This window comes from Thunnus maccoyii, chromosome 20 (assembly GCF_910596095.1).
Source record: "Thunnus maccoyii chromosome 20, fThuMac1.1, whole genome shotgun sequence".
Classification (NCBI taxonomy): Eukaryota; Metazoa; Chordata; class Actinopteri; order Scombriformes; family Scombridae; genus Thunnus; species Thunnus maccoyii.
In genome coordinates, this window is record NC_056552.1 from 7283240 (window position 1) to 7299621 (window position 16382).

Genomic DNA, 16382 nt, shown 5'->3' on the forward strand with positions numbered 1-16382 from the left:
CTGAGAGAAAATCAACAGAGAAAAACTGAATCCAGTGTCTGCACCATCAAGTGAAAAATACTTCACAGACAAGATATGAGATGTACACCTTTTTTTATTTGTTTGACACGGGGGAGGAATGTACACGTTTCAACAGTTTAATACTGATAAGGTTTGAAGGTTTCCTTGCTGACACAACTTTAAATGATCCAGAGCTTAAATGAACATGACAGATGGTTGTGTGATAGCTGGAGGGACAGCTCTTAACCTTCAGCACAGAGCTGTCCTCTGTATCAGCTGTAAGAGGAAAAAGAAAACCAACACTCCAGTGGGTGATTTGTTCAAATTCAACAAGGCGGATGTTGGCAAAACAACTCACTGCTTTCTTTGCAATTCTCACCCAGAATTCATCATTCTTGACTGCAAAAGACATGCCAGTTGACCTCTCCTTCCTTCCAGAAATGACCTCTCAACATAAAATACAGATAAGTACAACCAAGAATTAGTCATCAGATGAGTACGAACAAGCAGAGTTGTATGTGTGAGTGAATGTGAAAGATGTCAAAGGAAAGACTGTTAAATTCTGTTGATACCAGTTCACTGGCATATAATTCTGGCCACAGGAAATGGTTAGATATGAAAATTTATGAAGAATGAGAGCGTGAGATGACTGCAGAGGATGATGATGAGTGAGAGACAGTAGAGCTGAGCTCTGCAGCGGGATACTGCTGCAATTTCACTCATTTTCTCCCAAAAATCTGTTTATGAGAGAAGATAGGTTGCATTTTAAGCATCACAGAGCTTCGGTGGGTTTAAATGATCTGTAAATTTATATTCTCAAATGTAGGAAAAACTATATTCAGGAGGGACAGTGGTTGCTTTCACTGTTTCGCACAACAAAGCTATGAAAATGTTAGTAAAATTTTGTTGCTGGACTTACATGTCATGCTCACTTCCTGTATTTTCACTTATCTGTGGCACCAATTACAGATGTCAGAGTCACTGTGCTCCCCAATGGGAACTGGCACAGCTTGACCAACGCTAGGACATTAAAGGCTCTAAATAAAGATGCTGTTGCTAAGTTACTGCCTTGTACCTTCTCTGAAAATGGTCATTTTATTCTCCCCTAAGCTCCTGCTATAGCTACCTCTGCGCTATCAGAGTCATATGCAAATGAGTGTGCGATCATGTGGGATTCATTCCCAGTGGAGGACGGCGGCCTTGCAGCTCGACGCATGACAAAAACAACCGAGTCTCGTGGTGTCTTGAGAACAGGATTCAGTAAGAACATGTTTTGCATGTAATTTCTTGACTTCCCCTCAGGCCTGTTGACACTGACATTTTTTTCCCCCCAAGCTGAACATAATGCAAAGTGGTTTTTTTTAATCTGCACAAAAGCCAGTGGAAATTAAATGAACTGAAATAAATAAGACATGAGAGAAGATATTAAAAAGTCCTTTCTGTCAACAGCTCAGGTGGCTCAACTATCATACAAGCAGCGTTAAAGTCACTTCAGCCAGTTATTTATCAAGAAGACCACATATGAGCAAATTATCTACATCAAATGATCATACAGAAACAACTTGATGGGAAGTGTCACAGTTTACAAGGGGATATTACACTTTTTTTTTTTTTAACAAATACTCACATAAGAACAGTGCAAATTGTGAACTCTTTACACCACTTTCTTTGGCCAACACCCTGAAGATTCATCTACATCTACATCAAATATACTGTATCTTGCATAGTGACACAGTTTGATGTTGAAATTGCAAAAACAAGTGCTTCACTGTGGGTTTGTGTACAAAAACACGATGAATGGACGGCTGGCAGCCAACATGTCTTTTTACCTAAAGTTCATAGTACAGTATACAGTGCAGAGTCAATGTCTGTTGTAAACAGACTATCTGAAAGTGAGAGTAAAGCAGCAGCAGCAGCAGCAGTAGCAGTAATGGTTGGTGACTTAGATGAAGCTTTCAACATGTTTAAAGATCCCCTCCAGACATGTTTTCAGGTGTAAATAAAACACGACATAGAAAAATAATTAATCTAATTTGGTTTTTCCACAAAAAAAGTTCAATTATCTTGTTAAAATCCTTAAAATGTCATCTACACCTTCTCCCTCATAAATAATTCCAGAAGCTATATATATGCAAATATTTTTCATTTCGAAGTTTAACTGTTTGACACAAGATGACTCCTACTTCACTGTAAAGTCCATTCTCAGTGTATGTGCACTTCAAATTTCCACGTCTTCCACGCTTGTGTAAGTCACAAACTGGGCCGCAATTGGCTCCAAGCTAGTTGTGATGTCACAGATCATGCTCTGCACATACATCCTTCTGCACAGTGAAGATAAAACATCCAACTAAAGGAACAAAACAAGCAAAACACGTTTTGGCGGGGGGACTTTAAGGATTGTACACAACTTAATGATGAGGAAGCTTTATGATGGGAACTTTTATATAATACACGGTTAAGTTCAGTAACATGTTCAACTCAGTAGAAACTGCAATAATTTTACATATTTAAAACTTGCAATAAAATGTTGCCCACCAGGAACATGTATTTATAACATTGATTTAAATAAAATAATATCAAATGCTCCCATGAAACACGTATAAATTAGCATTCATCAGAAAACCGTCATTCATTCGGATTATCGACTGTGAGTGCGTTATAATTAAAGGAGATTTATATTTAAGATGTCTGGGTCTTGAGTAACGATAAATCTGTCATAAAGCATAACATCAGCTAGAAATGTGAGAGAAGCTTTTATCTCTGTGATGTTAAACGAATGCAAGAAATCCCTTTGACTAATCTCTGCCTTCGCAAACCCAAACTCGAGGGCTCTTTGAAAATTGGCACTAATTGATTCAATCATGGCCATTTGTAAACTCAGCAGGGTCCTTGAGAGGGTGTGAATGTGAGCGGAGAGGGTAATAGATGATACTGTCATGCAGAGGTGAAGAGACGGGGAAAACAAAAGAGGTAGCAGAAAGGGAGAAAGAGGGGAAGAATGAAGATGAAGATGGAAACAAGTGAAAGGTTAAAAAGGTCGGCAAAAAGAAAGCTGAAAACATGCAAAGTGCAAAGTAGCTCCTGCCAACATGTCCAGATGTATTATCATCTGTTCCCTGCATGGCTAAATGCAACATGTAGGTCAAGTTAAACAGCCAGGCAAGGTCAAGGAAAGACTAACCACCGCTCAAAATATTTTTCCATATGAGCAACATGAGGGACAAGAATTTACTTCCATATAATAAAAAAAACACTGAATATGTAACCTCAGGAGCTCTTGAATAATAAGATATGGAGTGGGAATGTCTGGGCAGCAGCATTAACCAGTAGAAATTCAATTTATAACAAAATATTTCCCCAAGTGCGATGATAGATTTTGTTGGATCTGAAATGTATAAAAGCAGGTCATCTGCATATAGTGAGGTTTTCAGTTCAGCTCAATCCCCAATAATGTCCTAATAATGGATTCATCCTTACTGAGGTGGCCATGGAAACTGGTTGGAAAAGGGCAGGCACATTCAAAAAAATACTTGGCAGGTGATTGGATGAACCATCTGTCTATCACCGTCTATCACCGTCTTACCTCGCGAGGCAACTGGATTTGCGACGCTGATGCTAAAATCGGTAAGCCCTTTCTACCCAATCAAAAGCTTTTCAGTATTTAGTGAAAGGATTATTTCTGACAGTTGAGAGGTGGAACTTGTGTATAAACCATAAAAAGATGTCTTAAATTAAAAAAACTAAATGTCTGTTTTTAATAAATCCTGTCTTGAAATGATGTATGGCAGAAGAGACTGCAAGTGAAAGGCTAATGCTTTTGCTAATAATTTACAGTCAGCGTTTAATAAAGAGACAGGTTTCTAACTGCTGCACTGAAGCAGATCTTTGCACTATTTTAATAAAAGTGAAAATGAGGCTTGGAATAATGTCTCTCTGGCAGACATTTACCTCTCCTACATACAGTGCATACAGTGCTTTGCCTAGACTGTGTCAATGGAAAAATGGCTGGAGTAAAACATTCTACAAGGCAGATGAGAAGATGGCTGAAAACCTGCAACTGCAAAGTCGCTCCTGCCAGCTTGTCCTCTTGTATTATTATCTGTTTCTTGCATGGCTAACTAGGACATGCAGGTCAAATGTTTTCTATCTGCTTCTACCTGCAGAGACGACACGTTTGTGCAGACAAGAAGCCCCCGTCCTCTCTTTCGTGGAGGTGAGCCAAGTGCTGCTGTTACTGTCAGATGCATGCTGCGAGTCACCAGAGTGGGCTGCTGCAAGAGCTGATTCAACACTCTACTGGAAAGACAGATCTTTATTTACCACTAGCCCTGACACATTTACAAACTACTAAGAGATTAATTTCAGTCACTTCCTTCCATGTTATACATGTACTATTTAATCATAGCGCCGTTCACCTTGCCATGGAAACACCGTGCACTCTGCAGTTCTTGTTGTTTTGGCATTGCTCTCATGTCAGGTAAACAGTGACGATGCTTTGCAGGTTGCAGGTTTTTCAGTGCGAAGGTCTTCTCTACTCTGATTTGGCGACATGCCACCAGCAGCCTTTTCATAACAGAGGGCAAACACAAACCTGCGTACGTCCTTCCATGTTGTTGTTCTCTTTGTAACATAATTTTCAATAGAATCCTGTATTTTTACTTGTTGTTAAAATGGTTGGCATGAGTCTTAGTGTCTCAAGAGAAATCCTCAAGGTTATGATGAATGATCACCCAAAAATAGGGCTTCAGTCTGACAAGGACAAAGTATAGTTGCGTTTAGGTGTATAAATATAAAACAGCAAATAAGCATTTTTCTTTACAGTACCTCTTTGTTTTTCAGTGTGTGTTGTGTTTCCTTTCAGCCACCCAGGCTCCAGAGCCAGTCTGTGGTCTTCAGTGAATTTAATCAATCTGACCACAAACTGACTGCTCCTTTAATAGTCTTTAATAGACTAGACTGCTGAATGAGGCTGCCTTTCATTCTCTGCATTCTCACACATGCTAAAACAGAAAGACACTATGCAAGAAAACCCAAATTGTCTGCTACAGGTGTTTCCATCGGCACTGGCACAACACATTGCTACTAACAGCTGCAACAGTGATGTAATTATTGCTATTTACATGAGAACAAAGGAAAATGAGAAAAGAGTGGTTTAAATGAATCAAAATGTATGATTTGTGCTCTCATGCACTGTAACAGAGCTGGATTCTTGAAGTGATACTCCACACAAAATCTATCTTTTGAGTATCAATCACTCGCCTCCTGTGGGCTTGAGAGGTGGCTGTGCTCCTTCGTATAGAACGGAGAGGCGAGTAGTGAGGTTATATTCAGCTTCTGAAGTGTGAGAATTTGCCTTTTCTGTTTTAGTATAATTAGAAATTTTGAGTTTTAATATAAGTCTATAAAACCAGCAATTTGATGACTTTGGGAAATTATGATCTGCATTTTTCACTACTTTTTGACATTTTTTAAATGATTTATCAAAATATAATTGTTAAATTGTTAGTTAGCAGCAGTATAATGGATTCTAGTTTGCACAAGTTTTTCCTGTGGAAAAAATGTGAGTCAAAACATGAAACTTTTAAAACCATTCCTATAGCATAATCCACTTTTCAGCTTGTCCATCCATATGCTCACACTCGCCATTTTGTGAAAATATGGATTAAAAAAAGATAAGAGTAATGACAAGTCTTTTAGTAGTCCTTTAGTTTGATAGATTAGTGCATGTGTAGAAAGAGACTGGAGGGTCAGTACATGTGGGCGAGGGGGGGGGGGTATGTCTCCTTATTAGCCACTGATGTGATGCACCTGGAAGGGGGACACCTGCCAGGAAAAGTGGAGAAGTTGAGCCAAGACGATGTGTATTATAGGATGAATTTGTTGTTTTGGACTATTTGGAAACTTTGCCATCCATCCTTTTTGCTCATAAAAAACCTTGAACTGCCTAGAAGGGCAGGACGCCAAACGCCAGAGGACGCCGACCAGGTGTAATAGCTACTGTCATCATCAGCCTTTGTGGGAGGACTTCATGGCTGGCGACTGGTTATACAGAGTACAGTCCTGTAACAATGGATGAGTCAAACCTGTCTCCCCGGATCAGGGAAACAAACCCACTCACGAGGGACAAACAGGAACATCTTGACATCAAACGTCCAACACACAGGGCCAGGCTCTCAGGTTGTGGGCGTGTTATGTGGAAGGTACACCATGTTTTCACATTTCCTGCAGTAACCCAGGTGTTGTTGTAGTGTAAGAAATGCACAAAAACAGATTTTGGGTGGATTATCACTTTAAGCTCCATATAGGGCTAATATTACATGGCAATAAACACTTCCTCGGCTCTTCGACAGTCTCAAAAAATCGTCATCACCTCCTGGACGTTGTTCAGCCTGATTTTATTCTTTTACCCATGTCCCATTTTTTACCTTATGCCTTTCTGTGTCATCTGACCACCATCTTTCACTGGCCTCCAGAGTATCTACACTGAGGTAATGTTATTAAGCTCAGAGTAATTTTGAAAAATGTAATAGTGTAGTCTATGGCCAAAGTTTCACAGTTCCACTTTTTGGATAGCGATCTCTGGTTAGTGTTAGTCCATCAGTGAAAGTGAAATTCATGGGCCATTTGTCACATGAGGCTTCGGGACACGACCTGCAGATACTCTGACACTGGGTAAATAACAGCAGCGTTTGATACAACAGTTCTTCCCACGACTACAGGGTCACCGTTGGGGTAGAAATAAATAACTGACAAAAGACTGAGAAGAGGGTCCTAGATGGAGCTCTCATCAGGCTGGATGTCCAGCTGTGTGTGTTTCCTCTTCTCCAGGATCCTGTTGAGCTCCTCTGTGAAGGAGTGGTAGAGTGGTGACATGCCCTCGGGATCGGCCTGCCTCAGCAGGACATAGCTGTTCCCATTCATCTTCCGCAGCACACTGGGCAGAGTGGACGACAGCCCGTTGGCGTAGTCCATGTTGGGCAGCGGAGGCGGCATAGGAAGAGGAGGTGCCGGGGGAGGTGTTTTGGCTGGAGACAGCTGGCCCTCACCCGGAACTATCTGGAGAAAGCCATCGCCCAAGTCCCCGAACGTTGGCACTGAGATGGACCGACGACCCTGGCGGCCATTGCAGTGGCTGGAGATGGTTTTAAGTTCAAAATGGGAGCTCCTTTTTCTCTCAGAAGCCCCCAGGACCTGCAGCCCCTGCTGGGAGAACTTTCTGTCTCGAGACGCCTGTCTGGTGCAAAAGCTCACATAAAGCAGCACCACAGTCAACACCAGACACAGCCCACCGAGAACCGCCACCAGGGAGATGTACACAGCCTCCATGTGTCTGTAGGTCTGGAATTCAGGCCCTGGAGGCAGCGGGGCAGGAGGGGAGGGCAGAGGCTGCTCAGTGGGGCTGCTGGTGGAGAAAACAGTTGGGCTGGAAACTGTAGTGGGGTTAGTTGTGGCTGTGGGCTCCACAGCAAAGTACGAGTCTGTGTGCACCCTGACAGTGTAGAGATAAACCAAGACTGAGACGGAGTTCTCCACAGCAAAGCAGCGGTAAGTTCCACTCTGTTGGGAACGAGCCCCAATTATGAGGAGGCCATCTGTGCCGATGCGGTAGCCCGAACTGAGGCCGTATCCCTGGAGATCTTGGCCATTAAGCGTCCAACGTGGGGTTGCCAGGTTGGAGCGCAGTTCACACTGGAGTAGCACATCGTCACCCGACATCACAGAACGCCTCCGATGGACCACTGAGGAACAGAAAGAGAGTAAAAGAGACATGAGATGGAGCTAAAAAGAAATGAGAGAGAAAGGAAGATAAAGGGATGGCACAGCACAACAAAAACACAGCAAGACAGAGAGATTAATACAGAGCGACATGTCAGGTCATCAAGGTTACGTTTTTGAAGTGGAGGTGAGCAACCTGTGCGGCTCAACGTATCAGCATCACTTTCCATCACAATTTATAAGCCTCTTTAAACGTCGTGAGCCCTGCAATGCAGCCAGCAGGACCGCCTGACCTCCAGCAGGAGAGGAACTGATTAAAATGTGTACGCTGGAACCTGGGGGATGGGTAAGGAGTGTACACCTAATGAAATCCCTTAATAGCTGCTAAATGCTTGAGTTTTCAGGCGGAGGAAAGACGAGTATGATTTGGACTTTTTTCACCCCATAATCTGTGTATGTGAGAATCAAATTTAGCAAGGGGAATGGATGGTAAGTACCAAACATTACCTAAATTAAAAGAGATAACTTGTTGTATAATGCACGTATGTGTGTGTGTGTGTGTGCATGTGTGTGTTGTTACACATACCATTTCCTGAATTCTCCTTACAGCCCCTGACCCCTCTCATGATATCCTGGGTGAGGTTTGACCTGAAACGAAGGCATTTCTATTTTGAAAAATTATGACAGAAAAATCCTGCCAGAGCCTCCTCTCTACTCCCATCTCTAGAGAGCAGACTGTATCATAAAAAAAAATAGGAAAAACAATTTAATCAGTTATAAAAAGGATACAGTGAAATATCAAACAATAACGTGTAAAACCTTCCAAATAACATTAGATTATCTTCTTTCTGCTTTCTCTGAATGTGATGTTGCCTCCAAAACTCCAAACAAATCCACAGGAGGCTGATATGTCTGCTGCAGTAATGGAGATTAAGATGTCTGCTACTCACTCATGCAGAGTGAACGAATGGAGGCACAAACAATCCCCAGTGTGAGAGTGATGTCTATGGATTTTTGTCTGGAAGGGGTTCATCTGTGTGCCTATCCAGATGAATCCTGGTACTTCTAGTATCTTTAGAAGCAGTGGTCAAACTCATCCTGACCACAACTAAAACATTTCACAACCTGACCAGAGTATGCTTACAACAAACTGCAAGATTAAGGATTAAAGCTTTATGATCCTAAGAAAAGGTTTTTCAACAGGATTCGGTTAATATCTCGGTAAGAATTAACAATTGAGAAAAGAATAAACTTCGCTTGCGGAGTTACACTAAAGCACTGAACCTAAACGCTATTCAAAGTGCGAGAGAAGTGTGTTTTCAAATCCAAATGTTTTTTCGGCCAATCACTCCAAATTCAAGCCTTCCCACCCCAGAAATAGCTCCCGCTGAGCTGAACAGAGCTGATGAGAAAAAATCCAGGTCGACTACATTGTACTATAGACCTGCTTTCATAGAAATTCAGTTGGAAGGGAAAACAAGTTGTATAAATAATTAATTAGATTCCACTGTTGCTGTTGGGCCAAGAATGAAGAAATAAACATCAACTAAAAAAGGTCATGTAATGCAAAAATGTACACTGCGTCAAAATTACACATTTTGAGAGAGGCTCACAATAATTAAGACATTGACCTGACTTATATTATATTATTATTATTATATTACCAACATGAAAAGCTCCACACTCGTTTACTCTCAGCAACATTTGAGTCTATTATCCTTATTAAGTTACTGTATTTTTCAGATCTAGATCATTTTCTATCTAACTTGAAAAATTTGTCATCCAATTGCATGCAGTGACAGAAAAATACCTTTCAGGAGGAAATGAAGAGAGAGCAGGTGGAACTGTAGGGGAGGTTTAGGGACTCGGGATCTATGCTAGAGCAAAGCAAATTTATCTGTCTTGACTCGAAAATCTGGTTTGTTTCCTTCCAAATATCTGTAACCCACATTTGTGTGTCTTTCACCACCTTCTATAAACACTGTCTGTTTGTTCGCCCCCTTCACTGGAAATGTGCATTTGTGTCTACATGTATCGATGCATGTGCATTTCCTGTTGCCTCACCTCTGTGCACGTGAGGATATTTCAACACACACCCTCCCATCCCAGCCGCAGAAGGGGTCTCTGGCGAATACACAGTCGTAACAGGAAGTGTACCTCTGACAGGCCGACATCGGCACCTGGACGACACCGGAGTGGGAGCCGACATAGATGCTCCGCTGTCAAACAAAAGATGTACGATTAATCTGTTTCTACTGTTTAAAGCCTAAAATTACAATTGGCACACATGTATTTTTCTACATTGTACTGTAAGCAATGAATTTCTTATCTGATTAATCATTGTTCACTGATGAATTTGTTCCAACAGCTCCGGGAAGAAATTCACATTGCACGCTCTCTGTAGATTATCTTCACACAAACACTTAACTTATGCAGTTTGTGAAAATGTAGGCGTTGGAAAAAAACAAAAACAAAAAACAAAGCTATAATTTACTGGCAGGGTTTGATAAATGAAAAACCTTGTCAACAGCTTGTGACTGTTCACACCAATTCTAGTAAATTAATTATCCAGAACATGATCTATCCGAGGCAGCACCATTTTCATTTGGATCACTTTAGCATAAATAGGCAATTTAAACCCTCATTTTGTTTGTACATTACGCATACATTAATACGTACCAGAGCGGAGGATAAGACCATGCTCTCTATGGGATGGGGTTTATCGAACAACTGCAGCTCTTCTATGATATGCATTTCACCATCAATGTCTACTGCTCTGTGCAGCCAGCCGTCATCTGTAAGAAAAGATACAACCTTGACAAGCTTATCAAACAACAACTGGCTTTATTCTCATCCCCTTCAATAGTACAAACCTTTGAATTCCTGCAGTCTGCCTCTGATGTTGTTCAGTCCCATTTGACTCAACTTAAGTTGGTGTTAAATGCAGACAAATCCAAATTCATGCTATTTTCAAATGACAAAGAGTTACTACATAATCTTCCTAAGATCTCAACCACTCAAGGGGTTGAAATTGGCTACAACATATAAGTAATTAGATATTATTATTGATCAGAACTTGACAGTCAAATCACACATTAAAAACCTTGTTTCCAAGCTGAAACTTTCTTTCTTTTTTAGGATGTTTCCCTCCAGGCAAGGAATCACTTGACTTCTACAACTTTTTTGCCTTTATTGGACTACGGCGATCTGCTCTTTATGAACACACCTCACCAGTGCATAAAGAAGTTGGGTACTGTATACCACTGTGCTTTACGTTTTATTACTGGCTGTGGCAATCTCATACACCACAGCACTCTGTATGCTGCTGCTAATTGGTTATCTCTGTATGTCAGCAGACTTTTGCATTGATTGGCTTTTATATATATAAATCTCTCATTGGGCTGGTTCCTCCTCATCTGTGTACATCCATGTGTAAAAACCAAAAATCAATATGGCCTGCTCTCTCATGATATTCTACACATGTTGGTCCCAAGAGTAAGAACAGAATTAAAGCAAAAAAGCTTTTATATATGCTGCCCCTTCTTCCTGGAGTAATGTACAGAAGGACCTGACCTTGTCAGAGCTGATTACTCTTGGGGAATTTAAGTCAATTTTAAAGGATTGAGAAAATTGTACTCTTGGTAAATGTGATCGCTCCCAAATTTTCACTGAAATCGTTTTAGAAAAATGTATTTCTTTATGCATCAACTGCTTGACCTTGTATTGCTTATTAACTGGATATTGTGTTCACTCGTTTGTAGGGTTTGACAGTTGTATTTGTCTGTTTGTATTGTTTGTATTTATTGTTGTAACAATATTTATGCTGCTCTCATGGCCAAGTCTCTCAATGAGACTTTTACCTGGTTAAATTATATATATTTTTTATTGTCAACAAATCCCCCCAAAAAAGACCAAAACCAACAATGTGTTAGTATGTTTGTTTACAAGTTTCCAAACTCATTTGTGTCACTCAGCCTGAAGCTCATTCTACTTAAGACACAAATCTTTAAAAATGGGAAACAAATATATAGCTTAATTTTTTAAAAACAAAAAAACAAATATAAGTTATTTCCCTTACATAGTTTGGCATTGTAGATTTTAGCAAAGGCCTTCCAAAAAGGAGCAAATAATCAGTTTGTTGGGGACTGTTTCCAGCTGCAGATTAATCCACGTTTAGCGTGCTGGTGAGTATTTACAGCAGCAGGATGGTGTGTGTGGGATTGACTGAAATCAACTATACAGTCTGTGTGTTCATGGTAATGAAGGGACATTACTAGTGGAACTGAGTGGCTCCTTGATGTCTTTTTAATTGTGTTTGGACAACAAGAGGAATAAGCTATGTCATTCTTTGACAACACAAACATTACTCGTTAGTAGCTCGATTTATTATTGGTTTTGGTCTTTTCATGGGATTTGCTGATAATAAGAAAAACATGAAATATCACCAGACTAATTCTCTAAGTTGTTTTGTTCGACTGATTGATTGTTTGAGTGACTGGATGACTTGTGACGTATCAGCCGTAGCGACTGTTCTGTGACAATAAACTCACCGGTTCCCAAAAACAGAACAGTATAGATGTTTCCATCCAGCGCCGGCTGCTTGTGCACGGCTATCTTGACATAGTTGACGCTTCTCTTGAACATGAGTGGGCGCACCCCTATTGGTTGCACCTGGCTGGCCATCAGCGGGTGCCTTCTGGCGAAAGTGAGGACATTGTCTGGGAGATCTCGAGATGAGTTGATGCTCTGGGACTTGTGCAGATCGGTTATACACTGGAGAGATGAAAGGAAGAAAGACAAAGAAATGAACACAGTGTTCTTTGTACAAACAGAGAAAAGAGAGGGACATTAAATACTCTGATGTGTGAAGGAAGAGTTTTAATAGATGAAACTTACAGATCCAGGTCTCGGCTCTGGAACCTTTCCTGTGTACTCTCTCCACTTTGAGTCCTGCACCTCCATGTACGGCCCGTCGAAAGCCTTCTGTACATCTGAGAAGGCGTACTGGCAGATAGCAGAAGCTTTGATATTCTTCCTGAAAGACAATACCCGGTCCCGACAGCTTAGACGAATTCAGAGGACACATTCAGGATTAATGATTCAACACTGAATAAACACTGACTGAGGTTATTATCTGGGGAACAGCCACCCAGATCGAATTTCAAACACATCACAGATCATAAACGGCCACTGACAGGCGAAAAGGTAACTAGGCTGCTGAGAGCTGCTCTCTATTCACTGAAAACTGTGGGCGCATTTTGACGCTCACATTTTCCTCATGGATCTTATCAATTTGTCTTGAATGACCGTGTGGGAGTTGTGATCGGTGACAGGTGTGTAATTTTCCCCTTTTTATCTTCAATAGCTACTCCCATCATCCACTCCAGATGGAAATATTTGTTTTTCAGATTTTTGTCAACACCACACTCTCAGTGGTGAAATATCCACTCCCTGTGAGTCATAAATAAAACCCCATTTGTGGTTTTGGTGGAGTACCTATGAAAGAAAAGTTTTGTCCCACAACATAACAACAGCATGAGTTGGGAGATGGGAACCAGGTGACCCTTAATCTTAAGCACTAAAGGTGAGATTAGTAATGGGTGGAAAATGTCTGCGTCACATTCTCAAGTCCATTGTGCGCCCACCTTCAGACTTCAAAAGCACTCAAGTGAGAAAAATGAGATTGAAGTGAAACCAGAATCTGTCTTCAAACCTAGTGAGTAGTATAGCTCAGGGGCTCTTACTCTTTCTTGCATGCTTGAGTCTAATGCATAATGATGACTACTACTTGCACAGGTGTAGGTTTCTTTCTTTTTTTTTTTTTTTTAAAGAAAACCAGCATATAGAAAGACAGAAATAAAAAAAAGAAAGAAAGGACAGCTGGTGTAGTGAACGAGGCAAAAGAGACTTGACAGAGGTTGAGATTGAATATCTACGAATGGAAGTGTGGCAGTTAAAGCAAAGAGAGAAAATGGATAGTATTACTGGCCCATTGCAATGTTATCCTCTCCATCTGAATCTAAACACCCTTGGGACAGTTTTATGCAGCATGACTCTGCATATCAGCCTAAACACACATTCACATTCAGCATAAACACACACACACACACACACTCACACCGCTGCCAAATATTCTACTCACAGCCATCGTCCTCTGACACTGTCACATCTGATCTGACTGCAGCTTGGCCTCTTTTGATAACAGCTAACACCTCGGACTTGAAACAAATTCGTTTTTTTTCATTATCAGTTAATCTGTTGATTGTTTTGTTTTTTTTTGTTTTTTTGATTAACTGATTAATTGTTTAGTCTATAAAATGTTAGAAAATAGAGAAAATGCTCATCACAAGTTCCCAGAATGCGAGGTGACATCTGCAAATGAAAGCATCTCCTAAGATTTCCTCAATATATTACATCTCTTGAATTTTAAGGCTACTGTTCACTGGACCAGGACCCGTATTTATCAAGCTTCTCAAAAAATCACTCCTAGGAATCATGCTGAAAGTTAACCCATGACTAAAAATACTCCTACTTCACAGTAAAGAGAAGGACTACTTCTTGGAGAGAGTGTGACGTTGCTGTTTTATAACACTCGGAGCTATAAAGTAGATATTTTTATGAAGTGCTGTAGTTCTCTGACACGCTCAATTTTAAAAATTAGCCAGTGCAAAGAACAGCAGCACTTTATTAAGTGTAGGTTTTATGTGTATAGGTAAATAACTTCCATGGTTACGTATGCAAACATATTATGCCAAATTTAGATCGGCAGAGTGTAAACAAAGCAATTTACGTGGCTTCAAAAGTTAATTTTTGTCCAATGAGGAGTGATTTCCTAAAATATGGTCTAAATATGGCCTCAGATCTCAAGACTGGCTAACTGCCATGTTTTCATACTGAAATTGGAAAGACTTGTTCCAGTGCTTGGTGCCATATAAATATAATGAATTACAGAGGATTGTAAAACTTCAACACCTTTTCCCACTGGGTGACTTTTAAATGAATTCAACTTTTGGAAATATGCTTATTTGCTTTCTTGCAGACAGTTGCCTGGCAACTTCACGGTGACAAAAGGACTCCTGGAAGTTAGTGCTCCCAGCCAAGAAACAGCCCGACATATAATCCCCTCATAAAAACCACAAATTGTTGTTTTTACACTGCAGTTTTTGTATGGATTAAAACAAACAAGATCAAACGTGTTCATTAGTGAGCTCTAGAACTGCTGGTAGGTGGATTTTGTTACCTTTGGACGGTAGCGTATTTCCCAAAATGCCTTAATGTCCTTTAAGGGGAAACAATAGGGGTAAACTATATGTAGAAGGGTTAAAAAGGGCATAACCAAAGCAGAATTTGATGCCATCCCTTACCATTCTAGACCAAAGACGCCGTAGAAAATGCTGCTTTGAGCGTCTCGACCCTGCAGGACAAAGACGCTGCGTAGGATATTGAGGTGGAGCTCGTATTCTGGGACCGAACACACCATTCTGGCCTTAAGGAAGGAGGTCCACTTCCTCTGCAGGGTCCTCTGGCCACCCCAGTCATTCTGCAGACAGAGGAGACAACGGATGGATGGATGGATGAATAAATAAAGTCACTCGCTTGAGCTGATATATTGCGCAAATCCACCCACTATCATACTACATATACACATCAATGGCCAAGCAGCTATGATTTAATAACAGCATAGACAAACACAAAGATACAACTGGGTCACATGTATCTACAAAAAGATAGGAATTAAATCATAACGTACACATAACTATACACATATAGGTGGGGCAGAGCGGATGATAAAGGTATGAAAGTGGAGCTGAATGTTAGTGTTCTAGCTCCGACTGTGCCTACTTTAGCACATTTGCTCTAATTGCATTTCGGTAGCACTGGGAGGCAAGGCTGCAGGAGATATCTTCCTAAAAGAGTAATTTAGCACACCTCATTTAGAAGAGAGACTCTTTGTTTGTCTGAATTATATAGCGCTTCATCTTTCTTCATTTTATGTCTTTTGCAGACATCTGTCGTTCATCAAAAAGCTCTATCCGCTTCTGCTTCCCACGCAAAAAAAAAAAAAGGCGTAATCGCTTAAACTGACATAACCTGCATTAGGAAAACTTCCATCCACAATACCGACTCAACTTTTGTTATAAAAGAAAGACAAAGAGAGGGGGCATCCACTGTTAGGGGTTCATTCAACAAAACCTCTAGAGAGTTGGTGCTGGCAGAAAGGTTAGTAAAGCAGAGGTAAAAATGGATGCCACAGAGAAAACAAATAAACAGTTCCTATGGATTGATAAAAAGTTATTATAGCGGAGAGGGCTACAGGGATGCACCGACAGATAACGATCAACATCAAAGCACAGTCGGGGTCATCGGACTGTCACCTCGTAAATCTGAGGGAATAAGAATCAAGAATTCATGCATAGCAACGTTAAGATATGCCTGTGGGGATATTAACCCTCTACGAGATGATGGAAGCTGACTAAAGCCTGGGCTGTTTGAGCCAGACGTGCTCTGTGTCTTAAATCATAGCAGAGCAAAGGAAAAACGGAGCTCCAAAGTGGCTCCAGCACGACACTAATTTCTGCTCTTTATGTTGCAAAGAAGACCTTGTTTTCATGTTATTTACACCCTCCTATGTGAAAACGGGTCATGATTGCAGGGGAAGTAGATGC

At 40.8% G+C, this 16382-nt stretch overlaps 1 protein-coding gene across 2 annotated transcripts in view; it reads right to left on the reverse strand.

Annotated features, from left to right (window-relative positions):
- Window positions 1-56: 56 nt before the first annotated feature.
- The window catches only part of sema4gb (sema domain, immunoglobulin domain (Ig), transmembrane domain (TM) and short cytoplasmic domain, (semaphorin) 4Gb), a 42574-nt gene continuing 26248 nt past the window's right edge, over window positions 57-16382 (reverse strand). For both annotated transcript variants that reach the window (XM_042396973.1, XM_042396974.1), the window contains 7 exons: window positions 15081-15256; window positions 12613-12751; window positions 12267-12489; window positions 10396-10511; window positions 9781-9935; window positions 8303-8364; window positions 57-7739 (listed from right to left, as the gene is read on the reverse strand). In XM_042396973.1, the coding sequence (XP_042252907.1) occupies window positions 6772-7739; window positions 8303-8364; window positions 9781-9935; window positions 10396-10511; window positions 12267-12489; window positions 12613-12751; window positions 15081-15256 (1839 nt within the window). In that variant the 3' untranslated portion in view covers window positions 57-6771. The remainder of the gene's footprint in view (window positions 7740-8302; window positions 8365-9780; window positions 9936-10395; window positions 10512-12266; window positions 12490-12612; window positions 12752-15080; window positions 15257-16382) is intronic.